The sequence below is a fragment of the Jaculus jaculus genome, chromosome 9, assembly GCF_020740685.1.
Source record: "Jaculus jaculus isolate mJacJac1 chromosome 9, mJacJac1.mat.Y.cur, whole genome shotgun sequence".
NCBI classification, from domain to species: domain Eukaryota; kingdom Metazoa; phylum Chordata; class Mammalia; order Rodentia; family Dipodidae; genus Jaculus; species Jaculus jaculus.
The window spans coordinates 135,413,439-135,439,570 of record NC_059110.1 but is presented as its reverse complement, the minus strand read 5'-3'; the positions used below and the strand labels follow the sequence as shown (position 1 = coordinate 135,439,570).

The window sequence follows — 26,132 nt, the reverse complement described above, 5'->3', positions numbered from 1 at the left end:
CTGATGTCACCTGGACTATGTCAAATAGTAATTAGAGCTGGGTATGTAATCCTATAATTCTAGCACTCTGGTGCTAAGGCAGGAAGATCAAGAATTATAGGTCAAGCTGGGCGTGGTGGTGCACACCTTTAATCCCAGCACTTGGGAGACAGAGGTAGGAGGACTGCTCTGAGTTCGAGGCCACCCTGAGACTACATAGTGAATTCCAGGTCAGCCTGGGCTAGAGCGAGACCTTATCTTGAAAAATCAAAAGCAAACAAACAAAAAACCTCAAATAGGGCTGGAGAGATTGTTAAGAGGTTCAGGTGCTTGCCTGCAAAGCCAAAGGACCCAGGTTTGAATCCCTAGTACCCATGTAAGCCAGTTACACAAGGTGGTCCATGCATCTGGAGTTCATTTGTAGTGGCTAGAGGCCTTGGTGTGCCCATTCTCTCTACTTCTCTCAAATAAATATTAAAGAAAAAAGAAAAAAACCCAAATAATAACAGCGATGGATTATAATCACTGAATAGAATTAAAAGTAGAGTTCGTCTTCAGTAAGAGAAAGCTTCTCCTGGCACTAGAATGCCAACCAACACATGTAAAAGGAAGAGCAGGATTAGAAACCACTATTGGCAGCCAGCACAGTAATTCAGCCAAGAAAGTAGTGACAGTGAGACCACAGGGGAAATGTGTGATGAGGAGCGGGGTTTCACCTCCAAGAACTTCTCTACACCATGCTGCAAAGGAACAGGGCTGGGATTTAGCACACACCACCTAGATTACATGACATCATCAGTGGGGATATGATTATTATCTTTTGGCTTCTCGAGGTAGGGTTTCATTGTAGCCCAGGCTGTCCTCGAGCTCATGGTTGGTCCTCCTACCTCTTCCTCTGTGCTGGGATTAAAGGTGTGCGCTACATGCCCGGCCCCAGTGGGGATACTACATGGCACGTGTCACCCAGCACAATGCATAGGGAGCATCACACTTCGGACATTCCTGCCCAAATGATTAACCTGAACCAATTCGTGCTGAATTGGTTCCAACAAATCTGACAGTTTACAAAGCAGCCTGTAATCTTAAAATGTCAAGGTTAAGAAAGCCAGCCAGAAGTGTTCCAGGCTGGAGGAGACTGAGCTGTAACTAGTAAATTCAGCACAATGGGGTTTTTGTGTGATAAGGAAATTGGGAAAACCTGAATGGTCTGTAGCTGGTAGGAATGTCATCATGTGATGGAGAGACTTGTGATAAAGAGACATGTTTCTAGCTACATAAATTATACAATAAAATACATAAGATTATAGGACATCCTCTTGCAACTCATACAGTTTTACCCCCTATCTCTGCTTCCCGAGTGCTGGGATGAAAGTGTGCACCATCACACCCAGCTTTGTTTTTTTTTTGAGATAAAGTCTCATGTAGTCCAAGATGGCTTCTTAAGTAATATTTTTGTTTGAGGGCTGGAGAGATGGCTTAGTGGTTAAGTTACTTTCCTGAAAGCCCAAGGACCCATATTCCACTCTCCAGATCCCATGTAAGCCAGATGCAAAAGGTGAGATAAGTATGCAAGGTCATGTCTGGAATTTGGTTGCAGTAGTTGGAGACCCTGGTGTACCAATTCTCTCATTAAAAAAAATAGAAAATAAAAAAGAGGGGCATGGTGGCACATGCCTTTAATCCCAGCACTCCAGAGGCAGAAGTAGGAGGATCACTGTGAGTTCGAGGCCACCTAGAGACTACATAGTGAATTCCTGGTCAGTCTGGGCTAGAGCGAAACCCTACCTCAAAAAAACCAATAATAAACCTGCTAGCTAAGCCATCTGTCACCCTAGTCCTCAAGCTGGCTTCTAAGTAGGTAACCAAAGATAACCTAGAACTTTTGTTTTTCAAGGTAGGGTCTCACTCTAGCCCAGGATGACCTAGAATCCACTAGTTCCAGAGTGGTCTCAAACTCAGTGATTCTTTTTTTTTTTTTAATTTTTATTAACATTTTCCATGATTATAAAATATATCCCATGGTAATTCCCTCCTTCCCCACCCCCACACTTTCCCACTTGAAATTCCATTCTCCATCATATTACCTCCCCATTACAATCATTGTAATTACATATATACAATATCAACCTATTAAGTATCCTCCTCCCTTCCTTTCTCTACCCTTTATGTCTCCTTTTTAACTAACTGGCCTCTGCTACTAAGTATTTTCATTCTCACGCAGAAGCCCAGTCATCGAAACTCAGTGATTCTTACCTCTGCCTCCTGAGTGCTGGGATTAAAAGCATGTACCACCATGCCTGGCAATTTTTTTTTTTTTTTTTAAAGAATTGGCAAGCTAGGGCCTCCAGACACATGCAGCCCCTTGTGTGCATGCATTACTGTGTCTGGCTTACCTAGGACCTGGAAAGTTGAACATGAGTCTTTAGGCTTCACAGGCAAGAGCCTTAACCACTAAGCCATCTCTCTAGCCCAATCTTGAACTTTAGATCTTCCTGGCTCAATTTTCTAAGTGTGAATTATGGGCCTGAGCTACCACATCAACTGACCTTGAATCTAAAGGTATTTTATCCCTTTTTCCAATAGAAAGCATCCCCATTTTCTGAAAATTTATAAATAGAAAAAAAATGCTCATCTTGCTGTACTTTCACATGTGTAATACTAAGGCAGTTATAAGAATATTGAAGGGCTGGATGGCTTAGTGATTAAGGTATTTGCCTGCAAAGCCAAAGGACTCAGATTCAAGTCCCCAGAGACCCATGTAAGCCAAATATACAAGGTGCAACATGTATCTGAAATCAGTCTGTGGTGGCTGAAGGCCCTGGCGTTCCCATTCTCTCCCCCTTTTAAATAAACTAAACTAAAAAAAAAAAACCAAAAAATTAAAAAAAATAAAAAGAATATTTAGGTTGAAGCCCACACCTTCCTTTAATCCCAGCACTTTGAAGACAGAGATAGGTGGACAACTGTGAGTTTAAGGCCACCCTGAGACTACATATCGAATCCCAGGTCGGCCTGGGCTAGAACTAGACCCTACCTCAAAAAGCCAAACAAATAAATAAATAAATAAAAATGTGAGTCTGAAGCACTGAAAGTTCCTTAAAATTAAGAATATATTCCAGGTGACTGGAGAGATGGCTTAGTGGTTTAAGTGCTTGCCTGTGAAGCCTAAGGATCCCGGTTCAAGGCTCGATTCCCCAGGACCTACGTAAGCCAGATGCACAAGGGGGCACATGTATATGGAGTTTGTTTGCAGTGGCTGGAGACCCTGGCACACCCATTCTTTCTCTATCACTCTCAAACAAACAAAAAAAGTTGTTTAAAAAATATATTCCATAGAAAAGACTAAAAAGAAGGGATTTAGTGGAGGGGATTTATGATCATAGTATATTGTTTATATTTATGGAAGTGGCAAATCAATTTTAAAAGGAGATTATATTCAAGTTGGGGGTGTGGTGGCGCAAGCCTTTAATCCCAGCACTTGGGAGGCAGAGGTAGGATCGCTGTGAGTTCAAGACTACCCTGAGACTCCATAGTGAATTCCAGGTCAGCCTGGGCAACAGTGAGACCCTACCTTGAACCCCCCCCCAAAAGAATTTATTCATATTCCATAGCTGCATATATTATCAAAATGGAAGATACAAAAGTTATGGCTAAAATTTAAAATTTCTCTAGAGGCTGTGCATGGTGGCTCAAGCTTACACTCCCAGGCAGAAGTAGAACTGCAGTGAGTTCAAGGTCTTGGTCACAGCTGCTGAGCAAGTTTCATGTCAGCCTGGATTAGAGTGAGGCCTAGCCTCAAAACCAACCGACCCACACATGCTCTTCTCTCAATTGCTTTTGTGTCACTTTAAGGACACAATAAAAATGAGACACTTGCACTAGAAGTTGAGGATCTTTTAATTCTGTAGACAGATTACAAGGTAAAGTCCAAGGAGGGCTGGAGAGATGACTCAGTGATCAAGGCCTGCAAAGCCTAATGACCCAGGCTCAATTCCCCAGTACCCATGTAAAACCAAAGCACAAAGAGGGACATTCATCTAGAGTTGGTCTACTGTGGTTACAGGCCCTGGTATGTCTGTTCTCTCTCTTTGCAAATAAATGAAATATTAAACTCAGTTACATTGCAAGTTTGAAGTCAGCCTAGGATATAGGAGATCCTACCTCAGAAAAAATTTCTCTTAACTTCTCTGTATAAAATTCCAGCTAATGGGCTGAAGAGATGGTTCAGTGTTTAAGGTGCTTGCTTAGAAGGCCTGACAGCCTGGGTTCAATTCCCCAGCACCCACATAAGCCAGATGCAAAGTGGCACATGCATCTGGAGTATGTCTGCAGTGGCAAAAAGCCCTAGCATGCCCATTCTCTCTCTCTCTCTGCAAAACTAGTATTTAAAAAAAAATCCAGATAATAAAAACTTCAGGTAGCAGTATAAAATGGCAAGACAGTTTGAGAACTCAGAACTTGAGAATGTATTAATAGGCTTCATAAATAAAAAGCACAATTATTAATCTTGGTAAACAGTAACTTTTCAACCAGGCTTGGTGAAGCATGCCTTTAATCCCAGCGCTTGGGAGGCAAAAGTAGGATTGTTGAGAGTTCGATGTCACTCTGAGACTACATACTGAATTCCAGGTCAGACTGGGCTAGAACAAGACTACCTTGGGGCTAGAGAGATGGTTTAGAGGTTCAGGTGCTTGCCTGCAAAGCCAAAGGACCCAGGTTCGATTCCCCAGGACCCATGTAAGCCAGATGCACAAGGGGACGGATGCATCGAGAGTTCGTATGCAGTGGCTGGAGGTCCTGGTGTGCCTATTCTCTCTCCTTGCCTATTTTTCTCTCTTAAATAAATAAATTTAAAAGAGGACTCTACCTTGAGAAGACAAAAACAAAACAACAACAACAACAAAAACCTTTTCCTAGGCTCAAGGTTTGGGCCTGTTTGAAGTGTTCAGCTGTTCAACATCAGCAAGCCGTCATTCACAGATGTCTTCTTCTTTTTTTTTTTTTGTTTTTCAAGGTAGGGTCTTACTCTGGCTCAGGCTGACCTGAAATTCACTATGTAGTCTCAGGGTGGCCTTGAACTCTCAGTGATCCTCCTACCTCTGCCTCCCAAGTGCTGGGATTAAAGGCGTGCGCCACCACGCCAGGCTACAGATGTCTTCTTAAAGCGCACCGTAAACACAATGAGCTCATGCTGCAGGAGCTGTGTCTCTCAACTAGTGCTGGGCCCAAGAGGTTTGCGGTATTTGCACTGAATCCAGACTCGGTACATCATCAGCTGCTTCCCTCGGTTCACTTGCAATCGGCGATCTACCAGGTTCTGCACCTTTTCCAGTCCCGCAGTGGTAAAAAGTGTATCCAGCTCATCTGGTTTGGAAGAAGAAGATGTTTATGGATTTTCCCCTGAAGAAAAGGCCATTTTATTGATGACTTTCCATGTTTGGCGAGGCTGTGAGAGACTGCTGTCATTACACATCTAAGAGACTTTAACAGCATTGCTTAGTTGTTTATGTACTGATGGTTTAGTGATGACAGGTTCAGGTTGTGAACCTCTACACCCCAACTCCCTCAGATGGGTGGCCTAAAATACAGAGGGAGATCTCTAACAGCCAGTGATGGGAAGGAGTTTTTAAAAACGTAAAAGTAAAAATCTAAATAAATAAAAGGTAAGTGATAGACTAAATTTTGAAAACATCACTACAGGGCTCCACGAACATCTTTTATCCACAAAACAAACAAAGCCCCTGACGGGCAGAGGCAGAGATAGCTCAGCAGATAAAGGTGTTTACTTTAAAGCCTGCTGGCCTCGATTTAATTCCCGAGCCACCCATGTAAAGCCAGATGGGCATTTGTTTGCAGTGGCAGACCTTGAGGTGCCCAAGTACACAAGTGCAAAAATTTTAAGGCCGGAGAGATGACTCAGAGGTTAAAGCACTTGCCTGTAAAACCTGATGACCCAGGTTTAGTACCCCAGTACTCACGTAAAGCCAGATGCACAAGGTAGCACATTTGCAGTAGCCAGAGGCCTTGGTACAGCCTTTCTATTTGCCTCCTTTTCTCTCTCAAATAAATAAAAACCAAAACAGAACAAAAAGCTTGAGGGCTGCCCATTCTCTCTCTGCTAGTGAATATAAATAACTTGGAAAAAAGAAAACCCCAAAAGTAAACAAATACCTGTAACCTCAGCCCTTGGCAGACTAAGGCAGGAAGATTGCAAGTTCAAGGCTAGCCTAGGCTGTATTAGGGAGACTGTTTCAAACAATGCAACAACCCAAACAAAGATTATGTGTAAAACTGATGAAGTTATGTGTCAAGATGATGTTTTAGGGGACAGCATTCAATAGCCAAAGGTTCAAAGTATGTGACCCAAGAAAGGACTGGCGAGGACGCAGCCAGTGACTAGGGCAGGCAATGTAGAGCAGGTCCAGGTCACACCTGGAGCCCAGGAGAACAACTCACGCAATAGAGCTGTTCCCCAAGCTCCGCCTGGCAGAGGGTGAGCCAGGCCACACTGGAGAAGAGTCTTCCTCTCTGTTTGGACAGCTTCCCAATTTCAACAGTGACAGAAAGGAAGAATAGGGCAACTGACAGCCAGCACAAGCCAGGGCATTTGGGGCAGGGACAGTTCAAAGTGGCTAAAGGGCAAAGCAGGAGAGGCCTGAAAGCCTCTCTTTTCCTCCTGAAAGCACACAGACTCTCTGATCTGGCTAAACTTCACGTCCATCCTTCTACCTCTGCCTCCCAAGTGCTGGGATTAAAGGCATGTGCCACCATAATTGGCTTTGACCTGGTATTTTTATATTTGTGGAGAGCGAGCGAGCGAGCGAGCGAGCGCACGTGCGAGAAAGACGCTAGGCAGACAGTGAATGGGTTCGCCAGGGCCTCTACCACTGCAAACGACTCCAAAAGTATGTGGCACTTTGTGCATCTGGCTCGTGGGTACTGGGGAACAGAACCTGGGGTGCAAGCAAGTGCCTTAACCAGTATGCCATCTCTCTAGCCCTTGACCTGGCATTTTTAGTATCACTGGCATAAAGATAATCTTTTTCATACCTTGTGTGAAGAAGTAGACTCTGGTGCCATCACCTCTTACATAGAAATTTTCGGATAGACACTGACCTGCAGAGTGACATGGTACAAGCATCACAGAAACATACATACTCTGAATTTCATCACCCATCAAATATGCATCTGGCTAGGAATGGTGGCACACACCTTATAATCTTAACAGGCCAAGGCAGGAGGATTACCACTGAATTTGAATCCAGCCTAGGCAAAATAGTGAGTTCCAGGTCAACCTGGGCTATAGAGTGAGGTCCTGTCTTGAAAAACCAACACCCTCTACTACAAAGATGTAACCACAGGTGTGCACTAGCATTCCCAGCAAGACTTACTGGATGTGGCGTGAACTTTGCTCTTCCAGGGTCTCTAGCCACTGCAAATGAACTCCAGATTAGCCACCTTATGCATCTGGCTTTATGGGGGTCCTGGGAAATCAAACCTGGTTCCGTTGGTTTTGCCTTACAAGGACCTTAGTTGTTAAGCCACCTGTCTGGCCACCCCTTTTTTTCTTTTACTGAGATAGGGTCTCTGTACATGCAGTCAGGGCTATGAATTACTTCCCAGTGCTGGGAATATCGGCATCAACCACCAAGCCTGCCCTACAAATTGTGGTAAAGCAACAACGGAATTCGAGAAAATCTGAAATAGTTGCCATTGACATTTTGGTAATTATTCTCCTATACGAACGCCTCTCCATGTGTCCACACACATTTATGCTGCATTATGGATACCCCTTCTGCTCATTCATAGAAAGTTTTAAAAATCCTTCTACATGTCTACATATAATCAAATATTTATTTCCTCCTAACCTGTTATTCACAGGCTCAGGTTTAAATGAAATCTTATGCATTGCTTTTCTAACCTAGTAGTACAGAATGAAGTTTCTCCAAACCCAGTTGTAAGGGACCATCTCCCTATCCACAGCCATTCAACTGTTCCTAAGATTTAACTTCACATTATTATTACATGCTGACGAATAATTTTTCCAGACTGTTGGACTGAACACACAGTATGAGGACGTTTAAAGGAAGGCCACAGCAATTCGGATTTCTACCAGAACTGAAGAGATAGGCTTTTGTCTTTGAATTGAACAGCAATAGGGCAATAATAATTATCCTAAAGTGGTGTGCTTCTCTCTATCTGCTTCTTTCTTCCAAATAAAGAACAATTATCTTCTTAAATTTTATTTCCTTGAAGCTTAGTTCAATAGTCATTTAGACAATGCTCTTCCTTCTGTGAATTGCTTATTTCTTTTGGTGGGTTATGGATCTTTTCCTTATCAAGTTTCCTTATCAACCTCCTGAAGGACAGATACTGTGCCTTTATCTGTGACTGTCATATACACTGAAAAGGTATGCTCAGTCTGCCAGTCGTTTCCTCACTTACTCTTCCTCTTGGGGCTGGGGATTGAGCTGAGAACACTGCACATGCTAGGCGAGGGCTCTGTCACTAAGCCCGGCACTCCCAGTCCTCCTGTACCTTTTTCCCTCCCTTCAACCAGGTACTGAACTAAAGGTCCTCTGCCAGTGGCAAGATTTCTGCCACTGGGCTATATATCTAGCTCTCTTCTGACATTTGTTTTCTCAAGGCATGGCTTCACTGTAGCCCTGGCTGACCTGGAACTCACTCAGGCTGGCTTTGAACTCAGAGACTCTCCTACCTCTCTCCCAAGTGCTGTGATTAAAGGCATGCATCACCATGCTTGGCTCTCTTCTGATTTAGTTATATACATACATTCTATCTCTTTTTATTTATTTGACAGAGAAAGAGGAAGCGGGGGAGGGGGGGAGGGATGACAGAGAATGAATGAATATGGGCACACCAGGCCTCCAGCCCCTGCAAACCAGATGTGTATGCCTCCTTCTGCATCTGGCTAACGTGGGCAATTGAACCTGGGTCCTTTGGCTTTGCAGGCAAACACCTTAACCACTAAGCCATCCTTCCAGCCCACAAATAGTAGGAGGATCTCTGTGAGTTCAAGGCCACCCTGAGACCACATACTGAATTCCAGGTCAGCCTGAGTTGGAGTGAGACACTACCTCAAAAAATAAAATAAAATAAAACAAACAGAAATCCTGCTGGGTGTGATGATGCATGATTTTAATCCCAGCTCTGGAGGCAGAGGTAGGAGGATTGTTGTGATCTTGAGGCCAGCCCGAGACTACATGGATAAAAACAAAACAAAACAAAGCCAAAAAACCCCTCAACCAACCAGCATCCTTCTATCGCCAATGTGTTAAATGGTTTTATATAAGAGACTCTAATTCCAGTGTTTTCATAGACCTGTATGCCTAGTCTGAAGGCAAAACCATCATTTTAATTGTAGTGGCAAAATACCTTTTTTAAAGCGAAGCTGAGCCATGTCATAGCGGCCATAATCACGCAGAAGCATCATTCCTCCAGGCTTTAGAAGAGTGCTGAGTCTACTGATAGCTTTCTGCATCCTGTGGGGAAGCAGGAAATGATGAACAGGTCTTCTTAGGGACAGGATTCCTTTCTCCAAAAGACCTATGACTTCCTAACTGACACATCAACATGGACAGCATGGTTGTCTGCTTCAGTTAGAAGAGGCCTGTGCTCTGTCCTAGGGCTTCATGAGGAGGAAAGCTCCATGTGTGAAGTCTGCCACCCTGCCCTGCGCTTCGGTGGCTCTCTGGGTGTGTAGAGATTACTAGTGACTCATCTGCCTCACTAGACCTGATCACTATTAGCCAACACTGTCTTTCTGTTTGTGAAACAAAGACTTGGCCTTCAGAAATCACAATAGCTAGGCGTGGCGGCACATCCCTGCAGTCCCCGCTTAGGAGGATGAGGCAGGACTATGGGTTGGAGAGCAGTTTAGGTCACTTAGTGACATTGTTTCAAAAACCTCTTGGGGGGGAGGGGCTGAAGAGATGGCTTAGTGGTTGAGGCACACTCCTGCAAAGCCAAAGGATCCAGGTTTGATTCCCCAGGACCCATGTAAGTCAGATGCGCAAGATGGCACATGTTTCTGGAGTTTGTTTGCAATGGGGTGTCCACTCTCTCTCTCAAATACACATACAAGCCTCTTAGGGGCTGGAGCTGCTGGCTCAGTGGTAAAGGTACCTGCTTGCCAAGCCTGACGGCAGGGATTTGATCCCAGTACCACGTAAAGCCGATGGACAAAGCAGCACGTGCATTTGGGCCACCTGCTGTGTCAAGAGGCTCTGCTGTGCCCAGTCCTGTTCTTCTTCCACCGCCCCTCCCTCTTTGCTTGCAAATAAATATCTTAAAAAAAAATTTTTTTTGTTATTTATTTTTATTTGAGAGTGACAGAGAAAGAGGCAGACACACACACACACACACACACACACACACACACACACACACACACACAGAGAGAGAGAGGAGAGAGAGAGAGAGAGAATGGGTGCACCAGGGCCTCCAGCCACTGCAAACGAACCAGATGTGTGTGTGCCTCCTTGTGTATCTGACACTAACATGGGTCCTGGGGAATCCAGCCTCGAACCAGGATCCTTAGGCTTCACAGGCAAGCACTTAACCGCTAAGCCACCTCTCCAGCCCAATAAAGTATCTTAAAAAAAAAAAATAAATAAATAAAGGCCTCCTAAAAGGCCTGGGGAGATGGCTCTGTGGCAAAAGCTTGCTGTGCAAGCATAGGGACCTGAGTTCAACCCCTAGCACCCATGTAAAAAGCCAGGCATGGCCATAGCTACACACACCTGTCTGACCCCTGCTCCCCAAGGAAAGACATATTCCAGGAAGTTTTAAGAGGACTCTTGATATCCTCCTTTGGCTTCCATAACTGTGCACACATGCACAAACATCTGTGCATGCGCATGCACGCGTGCACACACACACCCTTATGTGGCCAGGCCAGCAGCATGCAGGCAAACACCACAGGAAGAGTGCTTTACATCCGCCGTTCGTTCTACTTGCTCCCCAAGGCCTGACCTGGGGTAGTGGAAGAGGAGACGCCTAGCGGGAGTTCAGGACCCTACTCCCTTCTTTGCACCCCTAGGCCACGGTGAACGTCTGACGCGTGCTGTGAGGCATTCCTTGCAGGCAGCCTAAAAGCCAACCACACATGGACTCAAGCTTCCAAATCCACGGGCAAAACGAGCCCTTTATCTGTATAAACTAATTATCTCAGGCATTATATTGAGTGAATGTTGATGCAGGCTTTTTCAAGTCTTGGTTTGACATTAAGTATTCATAACTTTTTTTTTTCCCCAAGGTAGGGTCTCACTGTAGCTCAGGCTGACCTGGAATTCACTACATAGTCTCAGGCTGGCCTCAAACTCACAGCAATCCTCCTACCTCTGCCTCCCGAGTGCTGTGATTAAAGGCGTGTGCCACCACACCCAGCTTATAACTCTTTTTATTTTACAGAAAGAGAGAGAGAGAGAATCCCAGGGTCTCAGACCCTGCAATCGAGTTCCAGATGCCTGCATCACCTAGTGGGCATGCTCAAATTTGCAGTTGTCTCACTTCTGTGTGTCTGGCTAGAGTGGAATCTAGAGAGTCAAACATGGGTCCTTAGGCTTTGCAGGCAAGCGCCTGAACTACTAAGTCATCTCTCCTGCCCAAGTATTTAGAACTCTTTAAAGGATACACGCTGGGCTGGAGAGATGGCTTAGCGGTTAAGCACTTACCTGTGAGGCCTAAGGACTCCGGTTCAAGGCTCAATTCCCCAGGACCCACGTTAGCCAGATGCACAAGGGGCACACACATCTGGAATTTGTTTGCAGTAGCTGGAGGCTCTGGCACGCCCATTCTCTCTCTCTCTGCCTGTCTGTTGCTCTTAAATAAATAAAATTTTTTTTTAAAGGATACACGCTACAAAATCAGCCTTCTTCCCTTTTTTTAAGGCAAGCCCAACTAACTGTGTCGTTCCCCCCCCCCCCCCCCCCCGGGTTGCACTCTAGCTTAGGCTGACCTGGAACTCACTATGAATTTTCAAGGTGGCCTTGACCTCACAACACTCCTCTTAACTCTGCTTCTCAAGTGCTGGGATTAAAGGCACACACCACCACGCACAGCTCCTTTTCTTTTTTGGGGGGAGGGGGAAGTAGGGAGGGAGTGGTGCATCAGGGCTTCTAGCCACTACAGATGAATTCCAGATGCATGCATTACCTTGTGCATCTGGCTTACACTGTGGTGCTGTGGAACTGAATCTTCACCCTGAGGCTTCACAGCCAAGTTCTTTAACTGCTAAGCCATGTCTCCAGCCCATACATGAAATTTTAATGGTACCTTTCACAGCACAGCATTTGACTCCCCACCTTCCTCTCCCTCCTGTAGGGAGGGTCACGCTCTATTTCAGCTGACCTGGAACTCACTCTATAGTCCCAGGTTGGCCTTGAATTCAGTGATTCTCCTACCTCTGCCCCGGAGTGCTGGGATTAAAGGCATGTGACACCATGCCCAGCTTTGACTCACTGCATGTAAACCTGACTTTATGGGATTTTGTACTTATTTTCAAATATAAAAAAAATAAATTTAGATAACAGATGTTGGTATACGCTGGTTGGGTTTCAATGTAAATTTTGTGATGGAATAACCCTATTGTATTTCAAGCACTTAAAGGCCAATAATAAGATGCTCTTCAACAGCCATTACAGCCACAACTCAGAATAAACATGCTCTGAGCTTCCTAAGAGGGAATCTGCCTGCACCCACTCCTGACAGGCTAATCCTCCAACAGTGAGAACAACCCTGCCCACAGCCAATAGGGCCAGAGCTTAAAAGTGAAGGCAGACATCAAGACTATGAGTGTGTGGCCTCTTCACGTCTCATTAGGAAACAATGGAAGTCTTCTTATTCAGGGCCCAAATCCTAATTTCAAGTCTTTGACCAAAGCTTAGTCTTTGCTAGCTACCAGAGAAGGGACCTAGGACTTACTTGTCAGGCACAAGTGCTGAAAGAACAAATATGAGGACGACGACATCAAGACTGTTTCTAGGCATCGGGTAGCTCTGATCTTCATCACATACATCGTGAACAAAGGCAAAACAGCGAGAAGGATCATACTCTGAATTTGTCTGCAGACAGGTGGAAACAAGTGGGTCATAAAATGTGGACAGGACCTCAAGGAAAGCTTACCTTGCCTTAAATGCCACTACTGTTACTTGTACAGGACCCATTCCTAGTCCCCTACAGCACAAGGATTCTCACTGGGTAAGAATCAGGAAACTGTTAGCAGCATGGTGTACATCTGCAATGTAACATTTGGGAGTCTCAAGCAGGGAGGTTGTGAATTAAAGGGAACCTGTGCTATACAGTGAAACCCTGACTCAAAAAATTAAAGGCTGAGGAATTAAGCTCAGTGGTAGAGCACTTGTTTAGCACCAAAAAGCTCTGGGTTTGAGCCTCAGCAAAAAATGAGGAATACTCCTGACTTCTCTTCTAAGAGAGTGCCTCCATACAGCTCAGGCAGATCTACAACGTGAGTATCTCCTGCCTTTAGCATTCCAAGTGTTGGGATTAGGAGTGTGGGCTACCATAACTGGTTTTACCTTCTTTCTTTATTCTAATGGACTTTCTTATGCATGAGTTATATTTGAGGATTGGAGAGAATTAGGAGAGCAATTGACCAACAGGGAAAAACAACTTCATAAGCAGCAAGACAATTTAAAGAGCATGACTAACTCAGCTACAGAACATTTTTATTTTATTTATTTGAGAGAAAGAGAGAACAAAGACAAGAGAATAGAATAGAATGTGGGCCTCCTGTCACTGAAAACTAACTCCTGACACTCTGTGCGTATGACTTTACATGGGTAAGTAGGGAATTGAATCCTGGCCATCAGGCTTGCAAGCATGTGCCTTTAACTGCTGAGCCATCTCTCCAGCCCTTGGCTACAAAATATTACATTGACCACAGAATTTCCTGAGAAACTAACTTTCCCTAGATATACAAAATTTTACTTACAGGGTTGGAGAGATGGCTTAGTAGTTAAGGTGCTTACCTGCAAAGCCAAAGCACCCAGGTTCGACTCCCTAGGACTCATGTAAGCCAGATGTATGAGGAGGTACATACATCTGGAGTTTGTTTACTGTGGCTAGAAGCCCTGGTGTACCCATTCTCTCTCTCTACCTGCCTATTTCTGTATCTCTCTCTCAAATACAAAAATAAATAATATTTTAAAAATTATTGTGCGTGGTGGCACATGCCTTTAATCCCAGCACTGGGAAGGCAGAGGTAGGAGGATTGTTGTGAGTTTAAGGTCAGAGTGAATGCCAGGTCACCCCGGACTAGAATGAGACCCTATCTCAAGGCAGGGGGAGGGAGAAAAAAGTTTGGAGAGCTGGGGATGTAGCTTGGTTGGCAGAGCACTTGCCTAGCATATGTGAAGTCCTGGGTTCAATCACCTGAACCACATAAACTTGAGGTGAGCATTCCTGTAATCCCAGCATTAGGAGTTGGAGGTAGAAGAGGAAGACCAGAAATTCAAGGTCATTCTTGAGTATATAGTGAGTTTGAGGCCAACCTGGGGCACACTGATGGGCTTTCTCAAAACAAAAAGTTAAAAAAAAGTTTCAAGAGGTCAAGAACCCATGTTCCAGTAAATAAAATGTTAGAGTTGGTCTTTGTGCCTGACTCTAATTTAAAAGAACAGAGTTAGTGAACTTGGTTTTTAGGAGACCCACTGTACTTACCTGGACTAATTCTACAGCTGTGGAAGAAAAATCACAACAGTAGACAAAGAGGCCTGGGTTACTGAAAAAGACAAGGGAAAAACAAAACAAAAACATTAGGTTACAAACTGGATTGTCTATTCTTTTTCTAGAGTCATCAAGTTAAAATATCAAAATGGCAAAGGATATTGCACTACTCACTCAAGGAAACTGTACGCAGCAGTCACAACACACATTAGGTTAAAATCTTTGCATGTGTGTATTTGTGTGCATGGGTGCTACTATAACAACCAGACACCGATGTTACTTTTCTTGTTTTGGTTTGTTTTTAAGGTAGGGTTCTGCTGTAGCCCAGGAATTCACTATGTAGTCTCAGGCTGGCCTTGAACTCCTAGCAATCCTCCTGCCTAGGCCTTCCAGATGCTGGGATTAAAGGTGTGCACCACTACATTTTTATTTATTTGTGAGGAGAGAATGGGTGTGCCAGGACCTCTTGCCACTGTAAACTCCAGATGCATGTGGCACTTTGTACTTGTGGCTTTACATGGGCACTGAGGAACTGAAGCTGGGATGCTAGGCTTTGCAAGCCAGTATTTTAATCACACAGCCATATCCCCAGCCATGTATGTATTTTGTATCTTTTTCTACCTTTTTTTTTGGAAGTAGGGTCTCACTCCAGCCCAGGCTGATATGAAATTCACTCTGTAGTCTCAGGGTGGCCTTGAACTCACAGCGATAATCCTGCCTCTGCCTCCCAAGTGCTGGGATTAAAGTTGTGCGCCATATTTTTAATGAGGCTAATGTCTCATTAAGTCTTGTTAATAAGTACTGCAGTCTAAACTGGCCATGCTATTTCGATGGAGGCTTTGGGAAACTGGGTTCCTCGGAGAATCTGGAACTGAAATGTCACTTCTATGAATAACTTGAAAATAGATGTGATATAAGAAATCTATCTGGTCTCTTTCCAAACAGGGCTCATTGATAAGAGTGCCTTTACTATTTGTAAAAGAGGTGACTTAGGAGAGGTAACTCTCAGGACAGTGCCAAAAGATACAGACTAAGGTCCTGAAGGGCTGACAGGTAGGGTGGGAGAGGTACGCCTTACCCCAGCGCCAGCGGGACTGAGACTAAGCTTGGGAGCGTTTAGACCGTGCGTGCCTACGTCATCTGTCTACCTGGAAGAGCACTTCCGAGTTCACTGAGCCACTCTTAGAAATTATCAAATCCGGGCTGGAGAGATGGTTTAGCCGTTAAGCGCTCGCCTGTGAAGCCTAAGGACCCCGGTTCGAGGCTCGGTTCCCCAGGTCCCACGTTAGCCAGATGCACAAGGGGGCGCACGCATCTGGAGTTCGTTTGCAGAGGCTGGAAGCCCTGGCATGCCCATTCTCTCTCTCCCTCTATCTGTCTTTCTCTCTGTCTCTCTCAAATAAATAAATAAAATATTTAAAAAAAAAGGTGTGCGCCACCACGCCTGGCAGAAAGTTTAAAAAAAAAAAAAAAAAGAAATTATCAAATCCAATTTACAGAATATAGTTAGGCAAGGCTGCCAGCACTTGGGAGGCAGAGGTAGAAGGATCGTCATGAGTTTGAGCCCAGCTTGAGTTTACAGAGTGAGTTGCAGGTCGGCCTGAGCCTAGCGCAGATGTGTGGAAGGCCTACACTTGCAAGTGGGTTACAGTCTTGTAGGGCCTAAGGCCTTAACTTGTAGGATCTGATGCCAACTCCAGGAAGATAGCATCAGAACTGAATTGCCTGACATCAAGTTGGTGCTGGAGATTTGGTCAGGGCAGAGAAAGACCCACACTTCTGGTGACACAAGTATTCTGCATGTGAATATACTGAATTAGTTTCCCCCCCTTGCTTGTGCATGCGTGTTTTCACATGGATGTAGATGCACATATGTGTAGGCCAGTGGTTGGACATCAGATGTCTTCATCAATCACTTGCTACCTGGGTTTACTCCTCCTGCCAAGGTAGGGTTTCACACTAGCCCAGGCTGACCTGGAATTCACTATGTAGTCTCAGATTTATGGTAATCCTCCTACCTCTACCACCCAAGTGCTGGGATTAAAGGTGTGCACCACCACACCTGGCCTTTAAAAAAACCTACTTTAAATCTGGATTGGAGAGACGGCTCAGCCATTAAGGTGCTTGCCTGTGAAGCCTAAAGACCCAGGTTCAATTCTCCAGTACTCACATAAGCCAGATGCATAAGATAGTGCATGTGTCTGTAATTTGTTGGCAGTGGGTGGAGACCCTAGTGTGCCCATTCTTATCTGCCTCTTTCTCAAAGAAATAAAATGTAAAAAAAAGAAAAAATTTAAAAAAATTAAAAATTTAAATTTATTTAGTTGCACAGAGATAGCAGACAGAATGGGTGTGCCAGGACCTCCAGCCAACGCAAATGGACTCCAGAGGCAATGTGCCACTTTGTATTGGAGAATCAAACTTTAGTCTTTAGGCTTTTCAGGCAAGTGCTTTAACTGCTCTCTCCAGCCTTCTACCTGCATTTTTTTTAAGACAGGGTCTTATACAGAAGCTAGAGCTCACTTGTACAGCTAGACCAGCTAGCCCCAGGAAATTCTCCTATCTCTGCCTCCTCAGCACTGGGATAACAGCTACATGCCACCAATATCCAGCTTTTATGTGGGTGCTGGAGATCCAAAAGGAGCTCCTTATTGTGTGACCAGTGAGCCATTTCCCCAGCCCTGAAGCAGTGTTTTCTTTTTTTAGATTTGTTTATTCTTTTAAAAATTTTTTGTTTACTCTTATTTATTTGAGAGCGACAGAGAGGGAGGGAGGGAGGGAGAAAATGAATATGAATATGGGCATGCCAGGGCTTCCAGCCACTGCAAACGAACTCCAGAAATGTGCGCCCCCTTGTGCATCTGGCTAATGTGGGTCCTGGGGAATCAAGCCTTACACCGGGGTTCTTAGGCTTCACAGGCAAGCGCTTAACCGCTAAGCCCTCTCTCCAGCCCAAGATTTATTTTTATTTATTTATTTGAGGCAGAGGGAGAATGAGTGAGAATGGACATACCAGAGCCTCTACCCACTGCAAATGAACTCCACATGTCCTCCATGTGCATCTGGCTTATGTAGGACCTGGAAAATAGAACCTGGGTCCTTAGGCTTCACAGGCATGTGCCTTAACTGCTAAGTCATCTCTCCAGCCCTGAAGCAGTGTTTTCATCAGGACTTGAGACACCTTTATGAATGAATTTAATCATGGGGTCAAAAATGACAGCCTAAGGCTGGAGAGATGACTTAGGAGTTAAGGCACTTGCCTGCCAATCCTAAAGACCTAAGCTCGATTCTCCAGGATCCACGTATGCCAGATGCACAAGGTGGCACATGTGTCTGGAGTTTGTCTGCACTGGCTGGATGTCCTGGTGCACCCATTTTCTCTCTCTCACTTAAATAAATAAAAATATTTTTTATAAAAGACATGATAGCCTAACTACTGATTAGACCTAGTAAAGTTCTTAGGAGAAAAGAAATGGAATGCAAACATGTTTTAAGCACCCCAGAAGGTATTGCAAGTCAGCAATGTAGCAGGTGTCAAGTAACAGTAACTTTCCTGACATCAATTAAACTAAAACAACCCATAATAATGTACAAATCACAATTCCTCATAGTCCATGCTTCTTGTAGATAATAAATTTCCTCTTTTCTTTTTTCTGCATAGTTTTTACTTGACAATATACTTACTTGTTAATTTGCAAAATTGGGAAGACTGTGTTTCCCACACCACAACCAACCTGCAGAAAGAAATGACCTATTTAATCACAGAAGCAATATATATGTATGTGAGTGTCTTTCTGTTTATCTCAGGCTGTCAGCTTTCAACTCATGATCTCCTGCTTCAGCCTCTTAAATGCTGGCATCACAGGAACTACCACATAAGCCCCTTAAACTTTTAATTTCATGAAGTCAAATAATCAATATCCAACAATAAATACCCTTGCCTGATTGCATTAGGGAAGGTGTTGTGACAAGAGCTAACCTGCACCATGACACCTCCCAATCTTGACCTCACAGACTCTTCCTAAGAAGGCATGGGCTGGGCGTGGTGGTGCACATCTTTAATCCCAGCACTTAGGAAGCAGAGGTAGGAGGATCACCCTGAGTTTGAGGCCAGCCTGAGACTACATAGTGAATTCCTGGTCAGCCTGAGCTAGAGTGAAACCCTACCTCAAAAAACAAACAAAACAAATAAGGCATGGTAAGGGCTGGAGAGATGGCTTAGTGGTTAAGCGCTTGCCTGTGAAGCCTAAGGACCCCAGTTCAAGGCTTGACTCCCCAGGACCCACGTTAGCCAAATGCACAAGGTGGGGGGGCGCACACGACTGGAGTTCATTTGCAGTGGCTGGAGGCCTTGGCACATCCATTCTCTCTCTCTCTCTGCCTCTTTCTCTCTCTGTCGCTCTCAAATAAATAAATAAAAATAAACAAAAAAAAATTAAAAAAAAAAAGAAGGCATGGTAAGAGGAGCTCGGGTTCATAAAGAGGAAGCTGGTCTAGAAAAAGGGCATGCACTAGCTCTACTTGTTGAATTCTTGAAAATGGTCCTGTAGATATATTTTCTTATTGAATTTTACTATAATTAGCAGAAAAAGAGACTTAAGTTGAACAACCTACAAAAGGGCTAGGAAGATGGCTCAATGGATAAAGCATCTGTTTAAGCATAAGTACATAAGTACAGATCCCCAGAATCCACAAGAAAAAAAGGGGATCATGCTGGCCCTGTCTTAAATATACCACCGTGTGTAGTAAACACAGCAAGCTTTTACAGAGGGTTTACTATGTGCCAGACATTCTTAGCCATTCTAAATAATTACCTCAAAGTTCCTAACAATGATGAGGTCGAGAAAGTCCGATTGATCCAAAGGGACAAGAGATAGCTCATACCACACCAGAAGCACGAGGGGTGCAGCTTAGTGGTACAAGTGCTTGCCTAATGTGTTGAGGCTCTGGGTTTGATCCACAGCAACACATACAGCATGGGATTCAATCTCAAGTTTAAGTGGCTCTAGAATCAGCTTCCAGTGGAGGTGGTCCTCTCCTAATTATGAATTCCCCTTCTGGTACCCACCAAGGTATCTTCCAAATCAGAAGACTCACCTGGAGGTGATTCTAGGCCAATATAAAGGTCAGATTTGGTAAGCTTCATCATATGACACTTTTACGTTAGCCCGTCTACCCTATCTCTTGTGTGCAATGTGACAGCTTCACTAACTCCATTATAAAAGGAGGTTACCTCAAGTATCCGGCAGGTGGCTGAGGACCCAGGAAACTCATCAGCACAGATTTCCAGGTGACTGAGCTTCTGAGAGACATTTTCTTCCACAGGAGGCCCCTGTGCTTCATACCCAGGGCTGGGGCAAGAGCACCTGTGCTGTTCATCCGTAAAGCCAGGTCCTTTCTCGTTGCTTCTACATTCAAGGCTTTCATTTTTGTTCTTTAAGTGATTGTGGCTTTGGCTAGGTGCCAATTCAGGGAATTCAGTAAAGAGCCAGTGCCTATCCTTGAAAAACCCATTTTCATGAATTCTGTAGAAGTCATTCCAATACTTATGGGCATTGACCTCATAATCAGCTGTAAATATTAAAGAAAGGGTATTAAGGATCAATCTCAAATATTTTATGTTATCCAGATTCGATGTCCTTTTGTACTAAAACAATTCTCAAGTAGAGCCATGCTATCAGAGCTGAAGGCCCTTCTGATGCAATTCAGGCCCAACACTTATTAATGTCCTGTATTTTTCATCTCAAAGAGTCTAACTTGCATTTGAAGTATTAGACATAAAGTTACTACCTACCATTCTCCTCCCACACCCTTGGATGGTCCTTGACTAGGGGAAAAATAAATCCTTAGCTCTAGACACACATACATTTATATATAATCATATAGGCAAAAATCTATCCATTCACTTGTTTTAAGATCCTCGTATTTCTTAGGGTCAAACTCTTTGGCAATTGTGGGCGTTTATCTTCCCTTCTAAATCTTTTCTCTTGTAAGTGAAAAGCCCCAAGTTCTTTGGTTGTTCATGTGAACTCAATGGTTATGATCAAGTAGTGGGTATGTTCTTCTGTCTGTGGTTTACAGCAAAGAACCCAGACATGAATTCAACAATATCAATACATAATAAAGATGGAAACAAGGCTGAAAGGAAAAGTCAATGCAAATCCATCTTCAGGTGATTCACATTTTGACGAAGCAGGAAACACTTAAAGCATAGATGGTTTTTACTGTTCTCTGACAGGACAAGGTTGAATTGGATTTTAGTTCCACCACTAACTGACTGCTTACCTCTGGGCAAAGCAGTATGGTCCTGTGGTTCAGCTTAATTTTTTTTTGGAGATAGGGGGGTCTCTCTATGTTGCCCTGGATGGTTTCAAACTCTGATCCTTCTGCCTCAGCCTCCCAAGTAGTTGAACCTACAGGTACGCACCACTGCATCTGGCTAAAAGTTCCTTTAACTGTAAAAAGAGGAAATTGGACTATATGACTTTCAAACCCCTTTAAGCTCGGCCATGCTTTAGCCTAGTCTAGGTCAAACTACGCAGGGTCAATATTTTGTAACTGTAATCTTCTTTCTCTATTTTGTCAAGGTAGGGTTTCATGTAGCCTATGCTGTTATATATTATTTATTTGGGAGATGAGAGGGAGAGAAAGGCAGATAGAGAGAATGGGCACACCAGGGCCTTCAGCCAACTGTAAACGGATTCCAGATGCATGTGTCACCCTGTGCATCTGACTTACATGGGTCCTAGAAAGTTGAACCTGGGTCCTTTGACTTTGCAGGCAAGTGCCTTTACTGCTAAGCTACTTCTCCAGACATTAAAAAAAAAAAAAAATATATATATATATATATATGTATATATATATATATATATACATACACACATACATACATACACACACACACACACACGTTATTTATTTATTTAGGAGAGACAGAGACACAGAGAGAAAAAGAGGGAAAGGCAGATAGAAAACAAACCTGTCTTGGTTTTTAACTGTCTAAGTTCCCAAGGATGATGGTATACTCCTGATCCTCCTGCTTCTACCTCCCAAATGCCGAGATTACAGTGTGCAGCACCACACCCTTCCTGTAATTGGATTCTTCTTGCTATACAGAGTTCATTCAGCGGGCATTACGCAAATTGCCAGTTTTGCTTTCAAGTAGGTTTCAGGATACAGGACCAACCAGTCTTAGTTTTAGCCTCTAGAGATATTTTATGGCAAAATCATCCCATCCTTCTCTTTAGGAAATGTCTCTTTTACTTTGAACAGACTCATCTCTTTCCTTGGCAAAATCTCTTAATCCCCAAATCTATCACCCAAGGAAAAGATGCACAATAATCAGTTAACTCTCCCAACAATATAGAGGATCCTATCATGTCAACAGATCCAATCATGTCAATCTGGTTTTAATGGCAACTCAATCGAAATGTAAACCGTGTAGAAAATACACAATCTAAAATCGGGTGTGGTGGCACATACCTTTAATCCCAGCACTTGGCAGGCAGAGGTAGAAGGAGCACCACGAGTTCAAGGCCACTCTGAGACTACATAGTGAGTTGCAGGTCAGCCTGGGCTACAGTGAGGCACTACAATGAAAACCCAAACAAAAACAAAAAACCAAATAAATAAAAATACACCATCTATGATCACACGACCACATAGGCAAGCCACATCAGTATGGAACTAGTCAATGTGATGAAAAACTCATAGCCCAGCGTAGTGGTGCACTCCTTGAATCCCAGAACTCGAGGAAGAGGTGGGAGGATCGCTTTGAGTTTCGACGCCAGATTACGACTACATAGTGAACTGCAAGTCAGCCCGGGTTGGAGGGAGACCTAACCTCGAAAAACAAAACAAACAAACCAAAGATAAGAGGGATGGCTTAGTAAAGGCATTTGCTTGCAAAGCCTGCCGGGACCGAGGTTCAATACCCCAGCACCCACGTAAAACAATTTGCAAAACGGCATGCACCTTGAAATGTTCTCTGACCTACACAAGCCAACACACCCACCACAAATTTTTAAGAATCCAACCACCAATTTCCCGTCCTTGCTTGTCCCCTTCCTCTCCCGTTCTATTTTCTTTTTTTTCTTAAGATTTATTTTTGCTTATTAGACAGGGAAGGAGAGAGGGAGAGTCACAGCTAACATACTCCAGACTCATGCGCCCCCTTGTGCATCTGGCTTACGTGGGACCTGGAGACTCGAACCTGGGTCCTTAGGCTTCGCAGGCATGCGCCTAAGCCGCTAAGCCGTCTCTCCAGCCCTCCCGTTCTACTTTCAAGTTCTGCATCAGGCCGGTAGCAAGTGATCCCGGCGGCCGACGGAGCGCGAGGGCGCAGTCCCCAGGCTGAGGCGAACCCGCGCGCACCTTGTTTCTCCAGGCACACCCGCTGGCAGCTGTTCTCCCGCACCTTCCTCTCGGCCGCCGCGGCCTGCTCTTCCGACCACTCCACATGGTCCCTGCGAAAAGCAAACGGGCAGCTTAGGCGGCTCGCGTGCCGGCTGCGGGCGGGGTGGTGGGTCTGCTCCGCAAGGACGGCACCGCAGCTGCACCCACGGCCGGGGGCCAGGGTCGCCTCCCCGCGAGCTGCAGGCCCGGCGCGGGGCGCGACAGTTACCAGGCATTGTGGTGGAAGACGCGCGTCGGGTCGTCCAGAAGCCGGTTCCCGAACTGTCGTCTCTTCCCATCCGGCGCAGCAGCAGCAGCAGCAGCGCCCGCGCCAGGCCCGCCCTCGGGGCGCGCGCCCGCCATGACACCGGAAGCGGAAGTGCGCTTCTGGTCGTCCCGCGAGAACTTCCCGCGGGAAGACGCGGCGTTTGGGCGGGAAAAGACGGAGGCGGGGCCAGGGCGAGCCGCGCCGGGCCCCGCTGGAGACCCCGGGTTAGAGGTGGTCGGGGAGGGAAGCAGGCTGCTGGCAGGGCTCCCCCGCGTGTCTTCTCCGCGTGGACGCCGGTGGGCCTGCAGGCGGGAGGATAGTGGGAGACCCACGTCCCCGTGAGCCCTGGTTCCCTATCAGGCTCGCCAGGCGTCCTCAGGTCGGACGCTGGGAAATCTTCGACGGCTGTGAAGATGTGAGGGCACCCACTGAGCCCGGTGTGGCTCGACGGCAAGCTGTGCGGAGGAAATGGCCAATTCCCAACTTCCGTAGTCAGTTCTTAATTATATACACATATAATGTACGCACAGGGATATGTTGACCTATGTTGTGTCAGTGTTATATACTGTGACAAGGGCCCAAGTTGGAGAAGGACATAAGTGACTCCATATTGTGAACTTACACAAGGAGGTGCAGCTTAGCTGGTACCTTAGGATATGGTCTCACCTCCACTTGAACTTTATGCTTGGCTTGTTTTCACACAATGGGTCACTGCAGGACAAAATGTTTGTCTCATTATTGCCAAATGCATCTTTAGCTTCTGTATTAACTGTTGATTGTTTACAGTTACAGGAGAGGGAAGATTCCGGAAAAGTTTTTTTTTTTTTTTTTTCTAAAATCAACTGAAATGAACTCTTGGTTTTGTAAGATTATGATTACTGAACTTCTGAACTATAAAACTAAGATACGCAGTCTTAGGGATTTCTCCTATGAAAGCAGCTCTGGAGTACAGCCTGGCACTGCATTCATGCTTTCAAGTCCGGAATGTAGTTGTTGGCCGGCTGATAAAGATTCCTTTCCTACTGCTTGATATCCCTGTGGTCTTCCCTGGGGGTCCTCACCATAACAATATGCATTTCGTGTGTTATACAAATGTATATGTGTGTGGCTGGGAGTGGGGTTTGGGAGTAGATAATAAAATGAAATCTCATGCCGGAAATGGTGGCACACACCTGTAATCCCAGCACTTGGGAGGCAAATAGGAGGATCACCATGTGTTCAAGGCCACCCTGAGTAAATTCCAGGTCAGCATGAACCAGAGCGAGACCCTATCTCAAAAAACCAAAATAATAATAATTCCGAGAACATGAGGCTTACCCATCAAATGAAGAGTGCATATATATATGTACGGCTGACCTGGAATTTACTATAGCCTCAAACTCATGGCAATCCTTCTGCCTCTGTCTCTCAAATGTTGGGATTAAAGGCATGCAGCCACCACACCTGGATATATGTGTGTGTGTGTGTGTGTGTGTGTGTGTGTGTGTATATATATATATATTTTTTTTTTAAATATATTTTTAGGGCTGGAGAGATTGCTCAGCGGTTAAGGTGCTTGCCTGCAAAGTCTAATAGTCCTTTTTTTTTTTTAAATTATTTATTTATTTATTTGAGAGCGACAGACACAGAGAGAAAGACAGATAGAGGGAGAGAGAGAGAATGGGCGCGCCACGGCTTCCAGCCTCTGCGAACGAACTCCAGACGCGTGCACCCCCTTGTGCATCTGGCTAACGTGGGACCTGGGGAACCGAGCCTCGAACCGGGGTGCTTAGGCTTCACAGGCAAGCGCTTAACCGCTAAGCCATCTCTCCAGCCCTAATAGTCCTTTTTTTGAGGCAAGCTCAACAGACTGGACTTAAATTTTTTTTTAAATGAATTATTTTATTTTTATTTATTTACTTTGAGAGAGGGAAAGAGGCAGAGAGAGAGAGACACAGAGAAAGAATGGGCACGCCAGGGCTTCCAACCACTGCAAAAGAACTCCAGATTCATGCACCACCTTGTACATCTGGCCTACGTGGGTCCTGGGGAATTGAACCGAGATCCTTTGGCTTTGCAGACAAGCACCTTAACTGCTAAGCCATCTCTTCAGCTCGACTTTTTTTTTAATGTGTGTGGGGGGGAGGGCAGGCATCTGAACTCAAGTTCTCAGAGTTAGTTGCATCACTCAGCATGCAGTTTATCCACTAAGCGACCCCCCCAGCCCAGTTTAATTAATTAATTATTAATTTTTACTTTTATTATTTGTTTTGGTTTTTTGAGGTAGGGTTTCACTCTAGCCCCGGCTGACCTGGAATTAACTCTGTAGTCTCAGGGTGGCCTTGAACTCACAGAGATCCTCCTACCTCTGTCTCCCGAGTGCTGGGATTAAAGGCATGTGCCACCACACCCAGCTCCCAACATTTTTTTTTTTTTTTTTTTTTTTTGGTTTTTCAAGGTAGGGTCTCTGGCTCAGGCTGACCTGGAATTCACTATGGAGTCTCAGGGTGGCCTTGAACTCATGGTGATCCTCCTACCTCTGCCTCCCAAGTGCTGGGATTAAAGGCGTGCGCCACCACATTTTTTTTTTCTAAATGCAAGACAGCAAGTGAGAGAGAGAGAAAGAATTGGTGCACCAGGGTCTCCAGCTACTGCAATTGTACTCCAGACGTGTGTGCTACCTTGTGCGCATGTGCGACCTTGCACACTTGCATCACCTTCTGCATCTGGTTTACATGGGATCTGGAGAGCCAAACATGTATCCTTAGGCTTCACAGTCAAGCGCCTTAACTGCTAAGCTATC

General features: G+C 44.9%; 1 protein-coding gene across 1 annotated transcript; it reads right to left on the bottom strand.

Annotated features, from left to right (window-relative positions):
• Positions 1 to 4,931: 4,931 nt before the first annotated feature.
• Mettl2a (methyltransferase 2A, methylcytidine) lies at positions 4,932 to 23,445 on the bottom strand. Its single transcript, XM_004655643.2, has 9 exons — positions 23,312 to 23,445; positions 23,062 to 23,153; positions 19,922 to 20,259; positions 18,373 to 18,422; positions 14,683 to 14,743; positions 12,925 to 13,064; positions 9,376 to 9,482; positions 7,030 to 7,095; positions 4,932 to 5,343 (listed from the first exon to the last, which is right to left on the bottom strand). The coding sequence occupies exons 1-9, from the start codon at positions 23,443 to 23,445 to the stop codon at positions 5,189 to 5,191; spliced, it is 1,143 nt and encodes a 380-aa protein (XP_004655700.2). The 3' UTR covers positions 4,932 to 5,188.
• Between the last annotated feature and the right edge of the window lie 2,687 nt (positions 23,446 to 26,132).

Excerpts from the sequence above, each read along its gene's own strand:
- Mettl2a (XM_004655643.2), bottom strand. The coding sequence starts at position 23,445 with ATGGCGGGCGCGCGCCCCGAGGGCGGGCCTGGCGCGGGCGCTGCTGCT. Across the intron at positions 13,065-14,682 it reads CAGCTGTAGAATTAGTCCAG|ACAAATTCAGAGTATGATCC; the intron begins GTAAGTACAGTG and ends ACCTGTCTGCAG. Across the intron at positions 9,483-12,924 it reads TCAGCACTTGTGCCTGACAA|GATGCAGAAAGCTATCAGTA; the intron begins GTAAGTCCTAGG and ends GCTTCCCCACAG.